We start from the raw sequence: 14,901 nt of genomic DNA on the forward strand, positions 1-14,901 counted from the left end.
ATCCACCTTCATTTTCTTTCCAAATTTCTTGTAAGGATTCTTTAATCACCGCCTTGCAGCCCAGGCAGATGCTCCCTCAGAGGGTGAGGCCCAAATGCGGAGCTCCTGGGGAGGGAATAGAGACTGGCGGGGGGGTGGGGGGGTGGGCAGAGTTAAGAGGGAAGACAAGTGGATTCCAACAGAGATGGGCATGAAGAGGCCCATGGCTGTACCCGGGGCTGAAGGGCAGAGTGGGGGTCGGGGGACAAATGGACAATGCTTCCAGGGCAGGGGCTGGGCGGGCTTGCTCTGTGCTGCCCCCTGTGCCTTGCAGGACGCTCCCTGCACCCAGGAGGTGCCCAGCAGAGGGCCCTGGCATCCCTGTGGGCACCTCAGAGGATAGGGTCTACGCTCCGAGGGTCCTACCTGTGGGCCAGGCCCTGTGCCGGCCATGTCCTATGTTTGCCAACCTTCATTCTCACACCCCCACTGTAGGTGAGAAAGCTGAGGTCCACAGACATTAGTAAGCTGCCGATCGCTGCCTGGATAGGACTGGTACCTAGCACTGTGACGCCAGAGCCTGTCCTCTTAGCAGCGCTGTGAGACAGTGGTTCACGCTGCCAGTTCAAGGTGCTCAGAGAGGCTGGGGATGTGCCCAAGGTCACTCAGGGCTGCAGAGGCCAGTGTAGACCTCTTGGTCCTCACCTTCCCCCTCCTCGGGTTCCATGCCAGGCCCTCTGCCACACGGACAACTAATTCTCAGGATTCCCTGTACCTTCCAGGCTCCAAGGGGCTGCCGGCATCTGGGAAAGTTGGGGCTTGGCATTCTCCTTGAACTAGGGACTGTGGGCGAGCGGGCTTCCCTCCATTCAACTCGGCACCAACCCCAATGTCGGCCCGCAGCCCGCGAGTCCCCCGAGAGTGGGCACGGTGGCCGCTAGATGGCACTGTGACCTAGCAGAGTGGCAGCCGCCAGTGGAATTGCTCAGGTCTGGAGAGTAGGCTTCCCATCCCCCCACCCGAGAGAGCCGGACAGCGTGGTGCGGGCAGTGCCATTGGCCGGCCTCCCCCTGCTGCCCGCATAGCCTTGGCCAAGCAGCTGCTTCAGCCACAAAACCTGGGGGGTCATAATCAAACCCGTGAGGGCCATTCCCTGGGGTTGTGTCCTGGGGGATGCCAGGCCTTCCTCCTTCACCAGCCCCTCCCGTTTTGCAGGCTGGAGCCGGATGCTCCAGCTGGAGGTCACCAGAAAGGTCAGCTGGTTGTGGCAGTTTAAGCTTTGGGGTCGGGGCTCTAAATGCTAGTTTCTCTACAAACCTTCTGTGTGACCTTGGGCAAGTCCCTTCTCCTCTTTGGACCTCAATTTGTTCTTTTGTAAAACAAGAGTTTCTCCAAGGTCTGTCCGGCAGATGGGTATTGTGTGGCTTGGCTCTGGGGACGTGTGGCTCCCCGACTGCACATCTGGCCATGGCTTACTTCCCTCCTGGCCTGCTCATCACACTGCCTGCCTCCCTCCCCCTTCCCAGGCCCCAGGGCACCAGCCTGGAGCTGAGCACTGGCCATGTGCCAGAGCCTCGGCAATCAGGCCGGCCTCCAGTGGTGGCCCTCGCATTTGGGGTCTGTCCCTGGGGCTCAGGGCGGTGCTCTGGGCTAGCTTTCCAGCCAGATGTCCACGCGTCATTATCGGAGTGACAAAGGGGGCTGCAGGGTAGAACTGAGGGGCTTGGCGGGCAAGGAAAGGGTGGGCCGGGGAAGGCGGGCAGACACAATAGTAACTTGGTGGGCCAAATAGGTTCTTGTCAGCCAAATGGCTTTTGGAAGTCTGCAAAGCTGCTCTAACGTGTCCTCTGGGCACGCCAGCTGCCCCGGCCTGCCTGCCTGCTCCACAGAAGCTGCTGTCCCTTCCTTGAGCTGCCTGGCCCTTCCAGCACAGCCCGGCGCAGTTGGCTACTGCTCCCATCCCCATCCGTACTCCTCAGCTGTCTCCTCTCGGTCCCCTCCTGCCCCCTCCTTGGTTCCCGCCGGCCCCTGTGCCAGCCCAGCCAGCGTGAACAATGTCCCCTTCGTGCTCAAGCCCAGCCGCAACCTCCCGAATTCTTTTATTCTGTGTATAACCCTCTCTCCCAGACCTTGCCTCCCTTCCATCTCATCATTTTCAAGTGCTTCATCTCCCCAGCCCACTCTCCTTCTCCTGCAGATCAAGGCACTTAATTGCCAAGCCAGCCCAGTGCACAGAGCTGGGAACTATTCAGAAAAATTGACTGTACAAATCTAGGCTGAAGCTCCTGCATGTTTATTCCTTTTCCCAGGAAAGCATGGTTTATTACTGACACTCAGCCAGAAAGACTGCACGTTCACGTGTGGGGCTCTCGAGCACTTTGATGGGGCTTGAGCTGTGCACACTATTTTACTGTCTAGCCATTTGTTCCCACAAACTTTGTCAGACAGGTCAACATCAATCTCCCTGTTTCACCGAGGTGGAAAGTTGGCTAGAGAAAGGCATCATAAACTCAGGAGAGGCTGTGACAACCCTTTCCAAGTAGGGCTTTGAGAGTATGCTACCACCTGGCTGTCCAGAGGCAGGGGGATGGCCCAAACGACCCTTCAAGTATTCTTCCAGCCCCAGGATTTGGATTCAGGCAGGCCTATACTTTGGAAGTCTGCAGTGCAAGTTGGGATGGATATATCGGGAAGGTCAACCAGTGAAGGATTTCTATGTCCAAATTACAGGTTCGGGGTGAGTGAGGCCCAAGTTCACGTGCGAAGTTGTTGTGCACAGCTCCGGCTTCCTGATTTTTGGCACCCAAAACAGGAACTGGATTGCTCTGCCATCAGCAGTCTATTGGCAGATTATCAGAGTTTAGTCAGCAGCCGTGCTAGAATTAGAAAAACAGCCTTCCCTAGAAAGATCTCCCTGTCAGAGACTGACAATAGGTCCCCCATCCAGAGAGATTTGGGGGGAGCATGGCTTCAAAAAAAGGGCCTGGAGAGGTTTTGGAACAAGAAAACAATTCTTTGAGCTCAGTTATCCGAGACAGGACCCAGCTGAAGCTTAGGGATTTAGCACTCAATTCCTGGCCGCTTATGTATAAGTAAATAATTTCATCTGCTGTTTGGCAATAAAGAATTCTTTAAATCTCGGCCTTTGTGATTTGTCAGTTTTCTCCTACAGAACCTGTTCACCCATCATTTGGGTTACAGCAGAGAACGGGGCAAGAGGTTCCAGGGAGAGGATGATGTTGTGCTCACCTTACGTCCTGTGTCCCCCACGCCCCCAAAGCCCACCCTTGACAGGTATCTCACCAACCCTTGGAAAGGCAGTGTTGGAGAAGCTTCGTGTGGGTGGGGGGATGGAATCAAGCCTTCATCCTGCCCTCCCCAGGGACGCAAGCACACTCTCTCCTGTGGGCTCTGATAAACTAGACTCAGCCTTGCAGCGCCCAGCCCCCAGCCCCGGCCCCCCACCCCTCCGACTCACAGCACGCCGCACGTCACTCTGCCTACCTGTGTATTTGCTGACCCCAGCCTCAGCAGCCACATCTCTGAGCGCCAGAATGCCCTGGGAGAGGTCACTGGCCTCAGGGTCCATTTCAATGAGGGCGTCAGGGCCCACATTACCGTAGGCATAATTGGCGATATAGATAGAGTAGCGTCCGGAGCCCTGAGGAGGAAGGGAAGGAGGGTGGGTGAGCAGACCGGTCTGGGCTCATCTTGGTCTCTTTCCCAGAAAGCGGTTCTCCCCCTCCTTTTGTAGGACCATAGCTCTTTCACGGGTCAGGTGATCCTCCCTGGTCCAGAGTGCATGGCCTTGCAAGCTGCGCACGGGCCCAACTCCAGAGGTGCTTTTCCCAGAGGCTACAGAGTGCACGACACCTGCCCGCCCCCCGCCCCTGCCGCGTCCTAATACAAAGCAGCCCTGCTTCTCCTTCTATCCTGTTCCAGAAGAACACATCCCTCCCTCTCCCCCACAACCACCTTTTTATAGACAATTTTCTAATGTGCCTCTCTCCAGCTGAGCTCTCTCCAGCTGCCAGCCAGGGTAGCTGCTCAATAAATATTTGCTGATTGATTGATCTACCAATTCCCATTATTCTCAGTCTCTCTCTCTCTCTCTCCCATTCAAGCTCACTCCAGCCAAGATGACAAGCAAATTCCGGAGTTTGCTCCCTCCCCACTGCCCACCCTGTATCTCCTTGTTCCTCTATTTCGGTAGCATAGGTGGCTCGGATATGCAGGGGTCCTCCTTCCCTCTTCCATCCCCCTGGTTTTCCCACATTACCAGAAAGAAATAGTATATTGCTTCTGTCTCTCTAACACTGTCTCAAATATTTTTTTCCTTTGCATCCAGGAGAAGCCTGGGTACCAGCTCTTTGCAGCTGTAGTCGTTCTCCGCTCTAGTCCGAAACCCTGCGGATGAAAGACTCTTTTCTGTCTGTTAGTATAACGGTGTCATTTCTTCAGTGGATGCCTCCTTTCCCCAAGAGATCTGCACGATTTCTAAATTCTAACGGTTTTCTAGCTTTCCTCTCATCATTTCCCTCCAATTAATCAGATAGTAGATATATCTTGAACTCCAACTACATGCAACACGCTCTTGCTATAAATGTACCTAAGACAAAGTCTTCATTCTTCGGTTGCCTATAGTCTCATTCAAAGGCCAGCCATAAACATGGGGCACCTGGGTGGCTCAGTCGGTTAAGCATCCAACTCTCGGTTTCGGCTCAGGTCATATCCCACGGTTCGTGAGATTGAGCCCTGCACCAGGCTCTGCAGGGCTTGATTAATAAATAAATAAACTTACAAAATTTTTTTTAATGTTTATTTATTTTTGAGAGAGAGAGAGAGAGTGAGAGCGAGAGAGCATGTGCACGAGAGGGGGAGGGGCAGAGAGAGAGGGAGACACAGAATCCGAAGCAGGCTCCAAGCTGTCAGCACAGAGCCTGAAGCGGGGCTTGAACTCATGAACCGTGAGATCATGATCTGAGCCAAAATGGGACGCTCAACCGACTGAGCCACCCAGGTGCCCCAAGAAATAAATATAAACTTTAAAGGCAAGCCATAAACACAAAACAACCCAGGAGAAACAGCTGAGTTCCAGGCCGACTGTGCTCTGTCACCCCCTTCTCGGCCCTCAGCCCTCCTGGCTTGATTCTATTTCTTACCCAGTGACTCCAGAAGCCACCCCCCATCCCACCGAACCAATCACTGACGGCATGTTTTCTTTGGGGAAGCTGATTAAGAGCTACTTGGGTCTGTCTGACTGGTGGGTGAGGACAACCAAGGAACTCACAGTCTCCTGAGGGGATGCAGACATGTCAGCGATAGCACAATTACGCATATGATCAAGAGAATATGTATGTTAACTACACTGGAATTCAAATTAAAAAATTAAAAAAATAAATATGTTAACTCTACTGGAATTAAAAATATTTTAGAGAAGAAAGAGAATATGTACAGCATTTCCTGGTGTACAGAAGAGGGCCCCCAGAGGAAGGGCACTGAACCATGCAGAGTTCAGAAAAGGTTTTCTAAGAGGAGTCTCAGCCAGGTGAAGTGTAGAGGAAAGAACCTTCCAGGCAGAGGTGATAGAGAATGATGTATGTAGGCGAACCACAAGTAGTTGGTTCAGTGTTGCTGGAATATGAAAGGCAAGGTAGGGTGTGTCAGGGGCCGAAGCTGGAGAAGGTGGAAAAGATGTTCTCTAAAGATATTTATGCCCCTTCTTTTTTGGTTCTCTGAGCCCCCATCCTGCCACCTGGGACTCTGTGCTTCACGAATCTCGCTCCTCCGTGGTCCCTGGCCTGGCAGCATCGGTGTCATCTGGGAGCAGGTTGGAAATAAAGACTCTCGGTGACCCCTCCCCTCCGCCAGGCCTGATGAATCAGAGGCTGCATTTTCACAAGACCCCACGTGATCCCTGTGCAAAACTGAAGTCTGAGATGCACCGCTTTGCAACACAGCTTCATGACTGGGGGAGGACCCTGAAAGGCTCTTGCCCATCCCAGAAGCGGGGTACATGTGTGTGAAATGACAGGATGAAGCCTGAATGAACGGGCCCGAAGGGGAGAGTGAGTCCTCCCCATGCCCATGCCTGACCCTCCCGGCTGTTAGCAGTCCTGTCAACAAACGGGCAATTTAAGCCCAAATGAACTGAAAGGCACTCTGCTAGAAATTAGGATGTTGATAAACTTCCGTTATAGCCAGTTCCTTTCTTCAATGTATTGGGCTGATAAAACTTGACAAACACAGATGTGTTATGGCTATAGAAGGCTGCAGAGACTCACATGTGACCTTGACTACAATCGCTCTGGGACAGTGAGGTGATTCTCAGAGATGAGACTGGAAAGAGACTCCCAGCAGGGCAGTGGGCTCACCCTCAGCCTACATCAGAATTGCCTGCAGGTTTGTTGAAACACAGACGCTGGCTCTCATCCCTTGAGTTTCTGATTCGGGAGCTCCGGAGTGGGCCCTGAGTTTGCATTTCTAACAAGTTCCCAGGTGAAGGTGATGCTGTTGGCCCAGGAACCACTCCCGGAGAGCCATGGTCTAGGGGTGTTAGCTTGGTCCTCATCCAGGCTCTGCCCCTACGTTGCTTTTTGCCCTCGGGCAGGTTCCTCGCCCCCTGTGGCTACGTCTCCTCGTGTGTTAAAGGGGAATCATATTCTCCCTGCTTCCTGGCAGGGTTGTTGAGAAGATGAAATGAGACAACACATGTGAAAGGTCTCCGAGAGATAAAAATGCTATATAAACATGAGGCATAATCATTATCGATCAGGGAACGCTTCTTGTAAGAGACCGGCTTTCAGCTGGATCCAGAAAGGTGGGTGAATGATGAGGCAGCTGCAGACAAAGGGCAGGCAAGTGTGCCAGGATTGGGGGCGAGAGGGAGTGAGGGCTGCTGGGGAGAGGGCAGGAAGGGCACGGGGTAGGGTTGAGACATTGACCTGCGAGATGGCTCTCAAACTGCAGCCTGCACCAGAGTCACCCGCAGGGTTAGTTCAAACCCAGATTTCTGCTCCCCTCCGCCCACCGTGGGTTCAGACTCAGCCGGTCTGGAGGGTGGAGTGGGGGTCAGGCCTCAGAATCCGCATTTCTAACATGCTGGTGCTGCTGGTCTGGAGACCACACTTTGGGAACAGGTAGATTAAAAGGCTCCCAGTGGGGGCTGCGGGGCTGAGGAAGGAGTAGGATGAACACTGTAACAGAGCCTGTGGTTAGAAATGTGTGTCTGCTGTGGGTTCACCCAGAAGCAGGGGAGCCATGGCGTCTGATTCATTCTCAGGCAGGCAGGGCTCCATTCCTGGCTTTGCTTGCCATTTACTATGTGACCCAGGTCAAGTTGCTTAATTGCCTGAAGCCTTAGTTTCCATATCTGTAAAATGGGGATAATGATAGCATGTACCTCATAAGCTTATTGTGAAGATTCAGGAAGATGATGCATATAAACCACTGAGCACAGGGCTTGGCATGTTGGTACTTTATTAAGGTTAGCTGTCATTATTAAGATTGCTTTTGGGTTTCCAAAAACCAGGTTACGTTCCTACTTCTCAATTTCCAGAGTGGCCATGACCTCACCTTACTGCCCCCCTCCACAGTTCTCAGGCCCCAGGGATTGCTGAGGCTGCAGTGGTGGCTGGACACAGAAAGCAGCCCCCTTCCTGGTGGCAGACTGACTGTAGGGGTTCTTTCTAGTTCCCTGAGGCTGGGGTTGAGCAAGCCGCTAAGTGCCTGCCTACAGTGCTGTGTGCCAAAGCATGTTTTTTTTTTTTTTTTCTTTTTCTTTTTTCATTTCACGTGGTGCCTCTGTCCTGTGGTGAAAGGCGTGGGCGTGCAGATGACCTTGTTAGGACAAGAGTGCATCTCTTTGTGATTAACCTTCAGGCCCTGCCACCAGATCGGAGATGGTTTCCACCTTGGCCACGTGTGGGAAGCCTTGGTTCAGAAGGAGCGAGACAGGAAGCAGGAGCCTGGGAAGAGGCTCCCAGCAGCGGCTGGGCCTGGTACCCCCCAGACCCTTCTTACTCTTGGTGGGGGCCGCTCCCAGAGCTGCCGCCTCCTCATTCCCTCCCACCAGGCAGGAGTCCAGGTGGCAAAGATTCAGGTCAGGGCTAAATGTGGCTTCACAGCCCAGCTTGGCTTCTGTTCCCAGTGCCAGCTTGTTAAGAAATAAATATTTATACCTGGCACCTGCCTTCTCCCAAGGCCTGGAGGCCCCTGCTGTGAAGATTCACACTGAATCCCCAATCCCCTTGTGCCATCTCAATCCTGAAATGAGCAAGGCCCCTCGACCCTGCCCCCAGAATGGAGCTGGGCAGCAGCTGGGTCCCTGATTTACTGACGACTGTCTATGAAGCCAAGGAGGGGGCAGGAGGGGAGCAGGTGACAGGAGGGATAAATCACCTCCACGGCAAGCCTCCTGCTCTGGCTGGGACTGCTGGGCCACCCCATGGGACAGGTGGCTGCATCTGCCCCTGCCCTCCCCCTCAGCCTTTCCTCCCCACCTGCTTTGGGATGGCCCCTGCGGTACGGTGGACTAGCAGGCGCGAACGCGGCGACAGAGCTCTTGATTAACTAGAGTACTTGGACGTTCGGGCCACCCTCCACTCACCCACCCATGAGCCTCTTTGTCATGCCTCCATTTGTTCCACAAATATTTTCGGGGAGAGCTCTGTGGCTCAATGCCTGGCACAAAGTAAGCACTTCATAAATACTGGCTGAAAAAATGAGCCCGAGGTTTAGAGCTAGAGAAGTCTGATTCACGTCCTAGTCACACTGCCAATCTATTTTGGGTCCTCAGGCAAGCCACTGCCCCTGGCTGGGCCTCGGCTCCCTCCTCTGCCCGACGGACACGATGATGACAGCCCCTGACCCGTTTCCTCATTGGCTGCCGGGAGGGCCTCCAGGGAGAAAGGATATGAAAGTAGACTGCAACTCACCCTGCAAGTCTTGTTGATATGTAGTATCTACTATGTGCAAGGCACGGTGGGAGCTGCTGGTGAAGCTTTGGGCTCTGCCCCGGACAGCCTCACTCTGTCGGGGGACGTCTGCCTGTTGGCTCCCCTCCAGGCTCTCCCATCACTGCGTGCCCCCCTCTTCTCCCCAGGCCCCCCACGCACCCCTGAACTCACCGTCCTGTCCACGCAGGCCACGGAGCGCCCGGCAAAGAGGCTGGCCACACCGCGGGCCACGTTGACCTCATCACTGAGGATGTCTTCCCACCGGTTGTTGCGGAACTTGAACAACTTGTCCGTGTATGTGGCCACCCCTGGAGAGAAGAGGAAGGGAGCGCCGGTGGATGGTGGGCCGGTGTGCAGGTATGTTTCGGGGCACCTACCACAGGTGGTCGGGGCCACAGGTGGATGGGTCACCTGCGGCAAGGTGAGGTCACCCCGCAGCACTCACCCAAGCAGGCGAGGCTCCGTCTGGGGGGCACTCAGGTATTTTCAGTTGAGAGAAGAGACTCTGAGGCTTATGAAAAGAGCCAGCCCAGGCCTCAGGAACTACAAAAGAAATGTTACCACTGCTGTGTGTCCGAGATGACTCTCAACAGCTGGGTTTCACATTCTGCACCATGTTCCTGCAACATCCAGGAGATCTGGGATTGCTGATATCTCAGCACCCAAACTCAACCCAGAATCTCTCTTTCCCCAGAAGCTGCCTCCTACATTCTTTGCTGGATTGCAGGACCTGATCTGGGTCTGGGAAAAAATGATCCTGGTTGGTGGGTGGAGCTCTAAGTCCGGATCTAGGAAGGGGCTGGAAGTGGGGTTCTGACAGATCTGTTTCCCACACCCAGGGGAACCGGACGGCAGCAGCGTCAGCACCCAGGTGGTGTGCAGGGTTTGGGCAGCCCTGGGAGGCCCTAGGGAGCAGTGGTCTCCATCCCTTTGAGAAGTGGATGGAGGCTGAGGACCCTCAGCTCAGGGAGTTGCACACACATGCACCACACGATATACCACATGTAACTGCAGGGGGTCTGTGGCCTCCTGAGGCACATTCATGGCTAAGCAGCTTGGTTTTGGGGAAGCAGGGAAGAACTTCTGGTGGCCGGAGGCTCAAGCTTTTCTAAGACCACTTGATCAAAGCTCTCTGCTCTGCTGTCACCCCTAGTTTATTTCTTGCTCCTGTGAGACCCAGAGCAGTCATATTTTAGGAGGGATCGTGTTCTGCTCGCAAGGACTGGCATAGGAACACACGCAAGGAGCAGCTGCAGAAGTCAGGAAGGTGAGCCTGGGGAAGAGTGGACCTGGGGACAGGCCCCTGCACTTGACTCTCTGGCTGGCCCAAGGGAGAGGCCATGGGCTTAGGCGGAAGGAAGCAGCATGCTGCAGCGGTTAAGACGTCTGGGTTTAGAGTACACAAGCCCCAGTCCTGGTCTCTGTTCTACCCAGATTCTACTACTGGGGGCTGGCTGTTGACTTTAGGCAAGTTGCTTAGCATCTCTGAGCTCCAGTTTCCCTGGAAATGGGACAGCAGTAATAACTGTGTCAAGTTTACCGTGCGGAATACGTGACATGATGCACCCCAAAGGCTTAGCACAGTGCCCCCCTCAAGGCGGTAGCTATGAGACCAAGTGGTCTAGACACAAGTGGTCATTGCCATGTTACAGATGGGCCACTCTTGAAGGTTCTTCAGGGACATTAGCTCTGCACTGCAGGGCTCTGGCGAGAGTCAGTGCACGAAACGAGTGACTGAAGAGGACTGTGGGAGTGTGAGCATGTGAGGTGAGGGTGGACATAAAGGATCTCTCAGGTGCTCTGCCCAGGAGACAACAAAAGGCTTTGCTCTCTGAGTGGCCTCCCATGGGAACCTCCTCAGACCACAGGGACCCACGGGGGCTGGTGCGTGGCCTGTGGGGTCTGGAGTTGGCCTCAAATGCTCACCAGACACCAGGGAGCTGGCACTGGAGCCTGACTCTCTTAGAGGGGCAGAGGCCAATCTGGGGGAGGGAAAGGCCCTTTCTGAGGGGAGCAGAAAGCAGATCCGGGAGGCCTGCAGGTGTCTGTTCTGTGGAGGCTTGGCTGAGGAACCACATCTGGGGTCTGCACAGAGCCATGGCGGCCTGGGAGGGAAGCCCACGGGGGCATCTGAGGAGTTGGTTCTGGATGGGAGCACAGGTGCTGACTCCGATGGCCTGAGCCTGTGCCCACGCCAATTTCCGCTCAGGCCTTGCTGGCTCCTTATCCTCTCCAGCCTTGGTTTCCTCACCTGGGGGTCAAGGGAGTTGACTCCTTCCTGTGCCTCCTCCCCCACATTGTGGCTATGGGAGTTACAGGATGAAAGGCACTGAAAGGGCGCCTGGGTGGCTCAGTCAAGTAAGTGTCCGACTTCGGCTCATGGTCATGAGGTCATGATCTCATGGTTCGTGGGTTTGAGCCCCAGGTCGGGCTCTCTGCTGTCAGCACAGAGCTTGGAGCCTGCTTCAGATCCTCTGTCCCCCTCTCTCTCTGCCCCTCCCCCACTCTCACTCTCTTTGTCTCTCTCTCTCTCTCTCTCTAAAATAAAATCCACATCAAAAAAAAGGCACTGAAGCCCCAGGGCCATGGTCAGCATTGCACACGGCAGCCCCACAGCACCTCATCACAATCCCTGGGGGCCAGATGTATTTAGAAATTTAGATTTTTTCCTTTCACATTTTAGAAAGGCAACACAGTGCACACACCATTTATTACATAACACCCCCAAGAGGGATGGGGCAGCACCCTATAATTAAACACATTAATATTTCTGCTGTAAAATATATGAATATTCACACTAAGTGGGATAAATAAAGTCTATAAATAGCTCACATCAGCCCAGGACAGGTTTTGCTATCAATTCACTTTCCCACAAACTTAAAAAAAAAAAACAAAACACCTGAGGCTCTCAGAATGGTTTGGATTTCAGGACTGCGGTAGAGGACTGTGGGCCTGGCCCGCCGTGCTCACGGCTGCTCCCGAGGCGGCGGCAGCCTGGTCAACGCTTGCTGACGCTCAGGGCACCTCTGCGGAGGGCCCCGCAGGCTTCCAGGTCTCCAGCCTCCCCCAACAGTGAGCGGCCCTGCCCTCCTCTGTCACACCAGGGCCCCTTTAGACGGTAACCTCCCGCTCATCTAGTCCCCACTGAAGTACCCTGGTTAACTTCTGGTGAAGCGCAGGCCGGGGTGAGAAGGCAGCTGCCGGCAGCCGGGGCTCACAGAGCACCATGGGTACCTGTGCATTCAGTGGCAGAAATTTCTCACGCCGTTGAGTTCCTACCTCAGTGAGACAAGAGGAACAAACGGGACCAGGATGACTCTGTCCCTCTCTGTTGGCTTCATGACCTCCCATTCCTCCCGCTCACCCAAGACAAACATTTCCCAGAGTGTGCTTTATGGAACCCTGGTCTCTGTGAGATGCCTGGAAAAAAGATTTTGTGATCATCTGAGTTTGGGAAAGACCACACCTTTCATCATGCCCCCTCGAGATTCTCCATGGACATCAGTCTATTAAAACTTTTAAAAAGTCTTGCAATAAATTACCTGCTTAATCTTATTTAAAAATTTTTTTAATGTTTATTTCTGAGAAAGAGAGAGAAAGAGAGAGAGAGAGAATATGAGCGGGGGACAGGCAGAGAGAGAGAAAGACACAGAATCCGAAGCAGGCTCCAGGCTCTGAGCTGTCAGCACAGAGCCCGACGTGGGGCTTGAACTCATGGACTGCGAGATCATGATCTGAACTGAAGTCAGATGCTTAACAGACCGAGCCACCCAGGCGCCCCTGCTTAATCATTTAATACAGTCTTTCCCAAATACAGTTGGCCATGGAACCCCTCTTCACAGCTCATCTATTAACATCCCGTGGACCTAGCACTGTTCTTAGCAAACTGCTGTCTCTGGATGTCCACGCAGGCTCTGGAGAAGGGTCAGGGCGCCATGTGCTGTTAGCTTCTTCCCCTGTTCCACCTCCTGGCTTCTGAGCTGACCAGGGACGCCCAGAAGAATAAACTAATTAAGGTAAAATGTGCAACAGCGATGCAGAGCCTTGTAGATCATAAATGGGAACGGCAAAATCAATGGCAGCCCCTCTACAGGCAGAGGCCCGGAGGCCTGGGTGAGGAGAGATGGGAGCCCGTGATTTAGGAAGAGCAAACGCTCTGGCAGCTGCAACCTGGGTAATTAGGTGTGTCAGGAAGACAGATAAACAGTGAGCTGTGTGGGTCGATGGCACTGGCAATAACCACCCGGCACTGGCCTCCGGCCCATGTCAGCGTGTAATCCCGCCTTCTGGCTCCTTGTAGCTGCACTCTGCCCTGGGGTCCCTCGCCAAGTCGGGGGGCAGCTGCTCGGGAAGAAGGGAGAAGACGGGGGCTCTCCTGAGCCCCTGTGGGAGACTCTGAGAGGGCAGAGGCCTGGGACAAAGAGAAGGGTGTTCATGGGCAAGACATGGGGTGCTCGGGGTCACGGCCGCTGTGAGAGGCAGGTCTGGGGGCTCCCAATTCCCATCCCGACTTTGGCATCTTGGCATTAAAGGAGGCTTGGAACTGCCAGTTACTGCCAGGTGACCAGCTGGGAAGGCCCTGTAGGTGAGGCTCGGGGGGTCTAACATGCCCTGCTGGGTACCAAGTGCAGTAGGAGGCCACAGAGAAGCAGGAGTCCTGGTCGCCGATTCAGGGTGCTTACAGTCCATTCTACAACAGGAAGGGTAAGTAGAGGAGATGCTGTGAGACCACAGTGAAACTAATATTACTTAACATTTCTATAGCACTTCATATATATTCAGTCATGTGCCAGGCACATATTCATTCACTAACCCCCACCACAACCCCCAAGGTGGGCACTATTCCCCTGACCTGATGCACAAGAGGCAAGGGACCTACCTAAGACCCCACAGTTATTAGAGCTCTGAGAAACAGGACAGGATGATACATCCTGGAGATGCCATGGAGTCAGGGTGGAAGGGGCTGTAGTGAGCAGGGAGGGCCTCGTGATGGAGGAGGCATGTGTACCCGTACTTGAAGGGTCAGAATAACAACAACGACTCTTGTTTATCGAGCACTTGGCGTGGCCAGGCTTTGTGTGAAGCATTCTCTTTTACAACCATCCTCTTGCCGAAACCCCACAGCCACCTTGAGAGCTGGTATAGACCCATTTTACAGGTGGAGAAATTGAGGGGGCAGAGAGATTAGTCAATTGCCCAAGGTCACAGAACTAGTAAGTGGTGGAGACAGATTCAAAGCCTGTGCTGTGTGCTGCGCTCTGTGGCTTAGGTGGAGGGGTGGTGCTCTAGGCAGGCCGGGTGCATAGACAGAGATGCAGAGGAGACGCCAGAGAGGATAGTTTGTGGAGGTTGAGGAGGAAAAACATGGCAGGGCAGGAGAGACCCACTAATTCCAAGACTGACGGTGAAGGGGCCTTGGTGGTTCTGATCTGGGGAAGACAGTGTTTCCAGAAGATTAACCTGGCAGTGGAGTGAGGAGTGAGCTAGCAAGGGACAAAAGGCGGACACCTCTGTGATGATAGGGGGAGTGAGAGGAAGCACGGGCTACAGGGAGCTGGAGCATGAAGGGCAGGGGGGATTGGGTGAGAGAGGTCCACAATGTAGGGACAGCGACTGAAACAGGGAGGCTGGGCCAGCTGGGAGTGGCCACTTGCATCTGACAGGGTCCCAAAGTGGAGAGAAGACATGTCCAAGAGGTCACTGGCCACAAAGGATAACAGCTTGCACAGCAGTGAGGTTGGAGCTGGGGCAGAGGAGAAAGAACATGTCTCAGGAGCAGACTCATTCGGGTGTAGGAGGAAGAAGGGGCAGAGATGGGGGAATCATCAGACAAATAAAAGGGGAAGGTTCTGCATGGAGGGCAGCAGTGTTAAGCAAGTGGCCCTCAAGTCACCATTCTGTCATCCCCTCCACACCAAGCTCTGTCCCCAGAGGATAACTTGGAGCCACTAGGAGGGTGCGTTTG

General features: G+C 54.1%; 1 protein-coding gene across 7 annotated transcripts in view; it reads right to left on the minus strand.

The window, feature by feature from the left end:
* CRTAC1 (cartilage acidic protein 1) overlaps positions 1 to 14,901 on the minus strand; it is a 157,558-nt gene that overhangs the window by 50,657 nt on the left and 92,000 nt on the right. For all 7 annotated transcript variants that reach the window (XM_019813657.3, XM_006938060.4, XM_019813654.3 and 4 more), the window contains exons 4-5: positions 9,108 to 9,244; positions 3,484 to 3,640 (exon numbers count right to left, since the gene is read on the minus strand). In XM_019813657.3, the coding sequence (XP_019669216.1) occupies positions 3,484 to 3,640; positions 9,108 to 9,244 (294 nt within the window). The remainder of the gene's footprint in view (positions 1 to 3,483; positions 3,641 to 9,107; positions 9,245 to 14,901) is intronic.

This window comes from Felis catus, chromosome D2 (assembly GCF_018350175.1).
Source record: "Felis catus isolate Fca126 chromosome D2, F.catus_Fca126_mat1.0, whole genome shotgun sequence".
Classification (NCBI taxonomy): Eukaryota; Metazoa; Chordata; class Mammalia; order Carnivora; family Felidae; genus Felis; species Felis catus.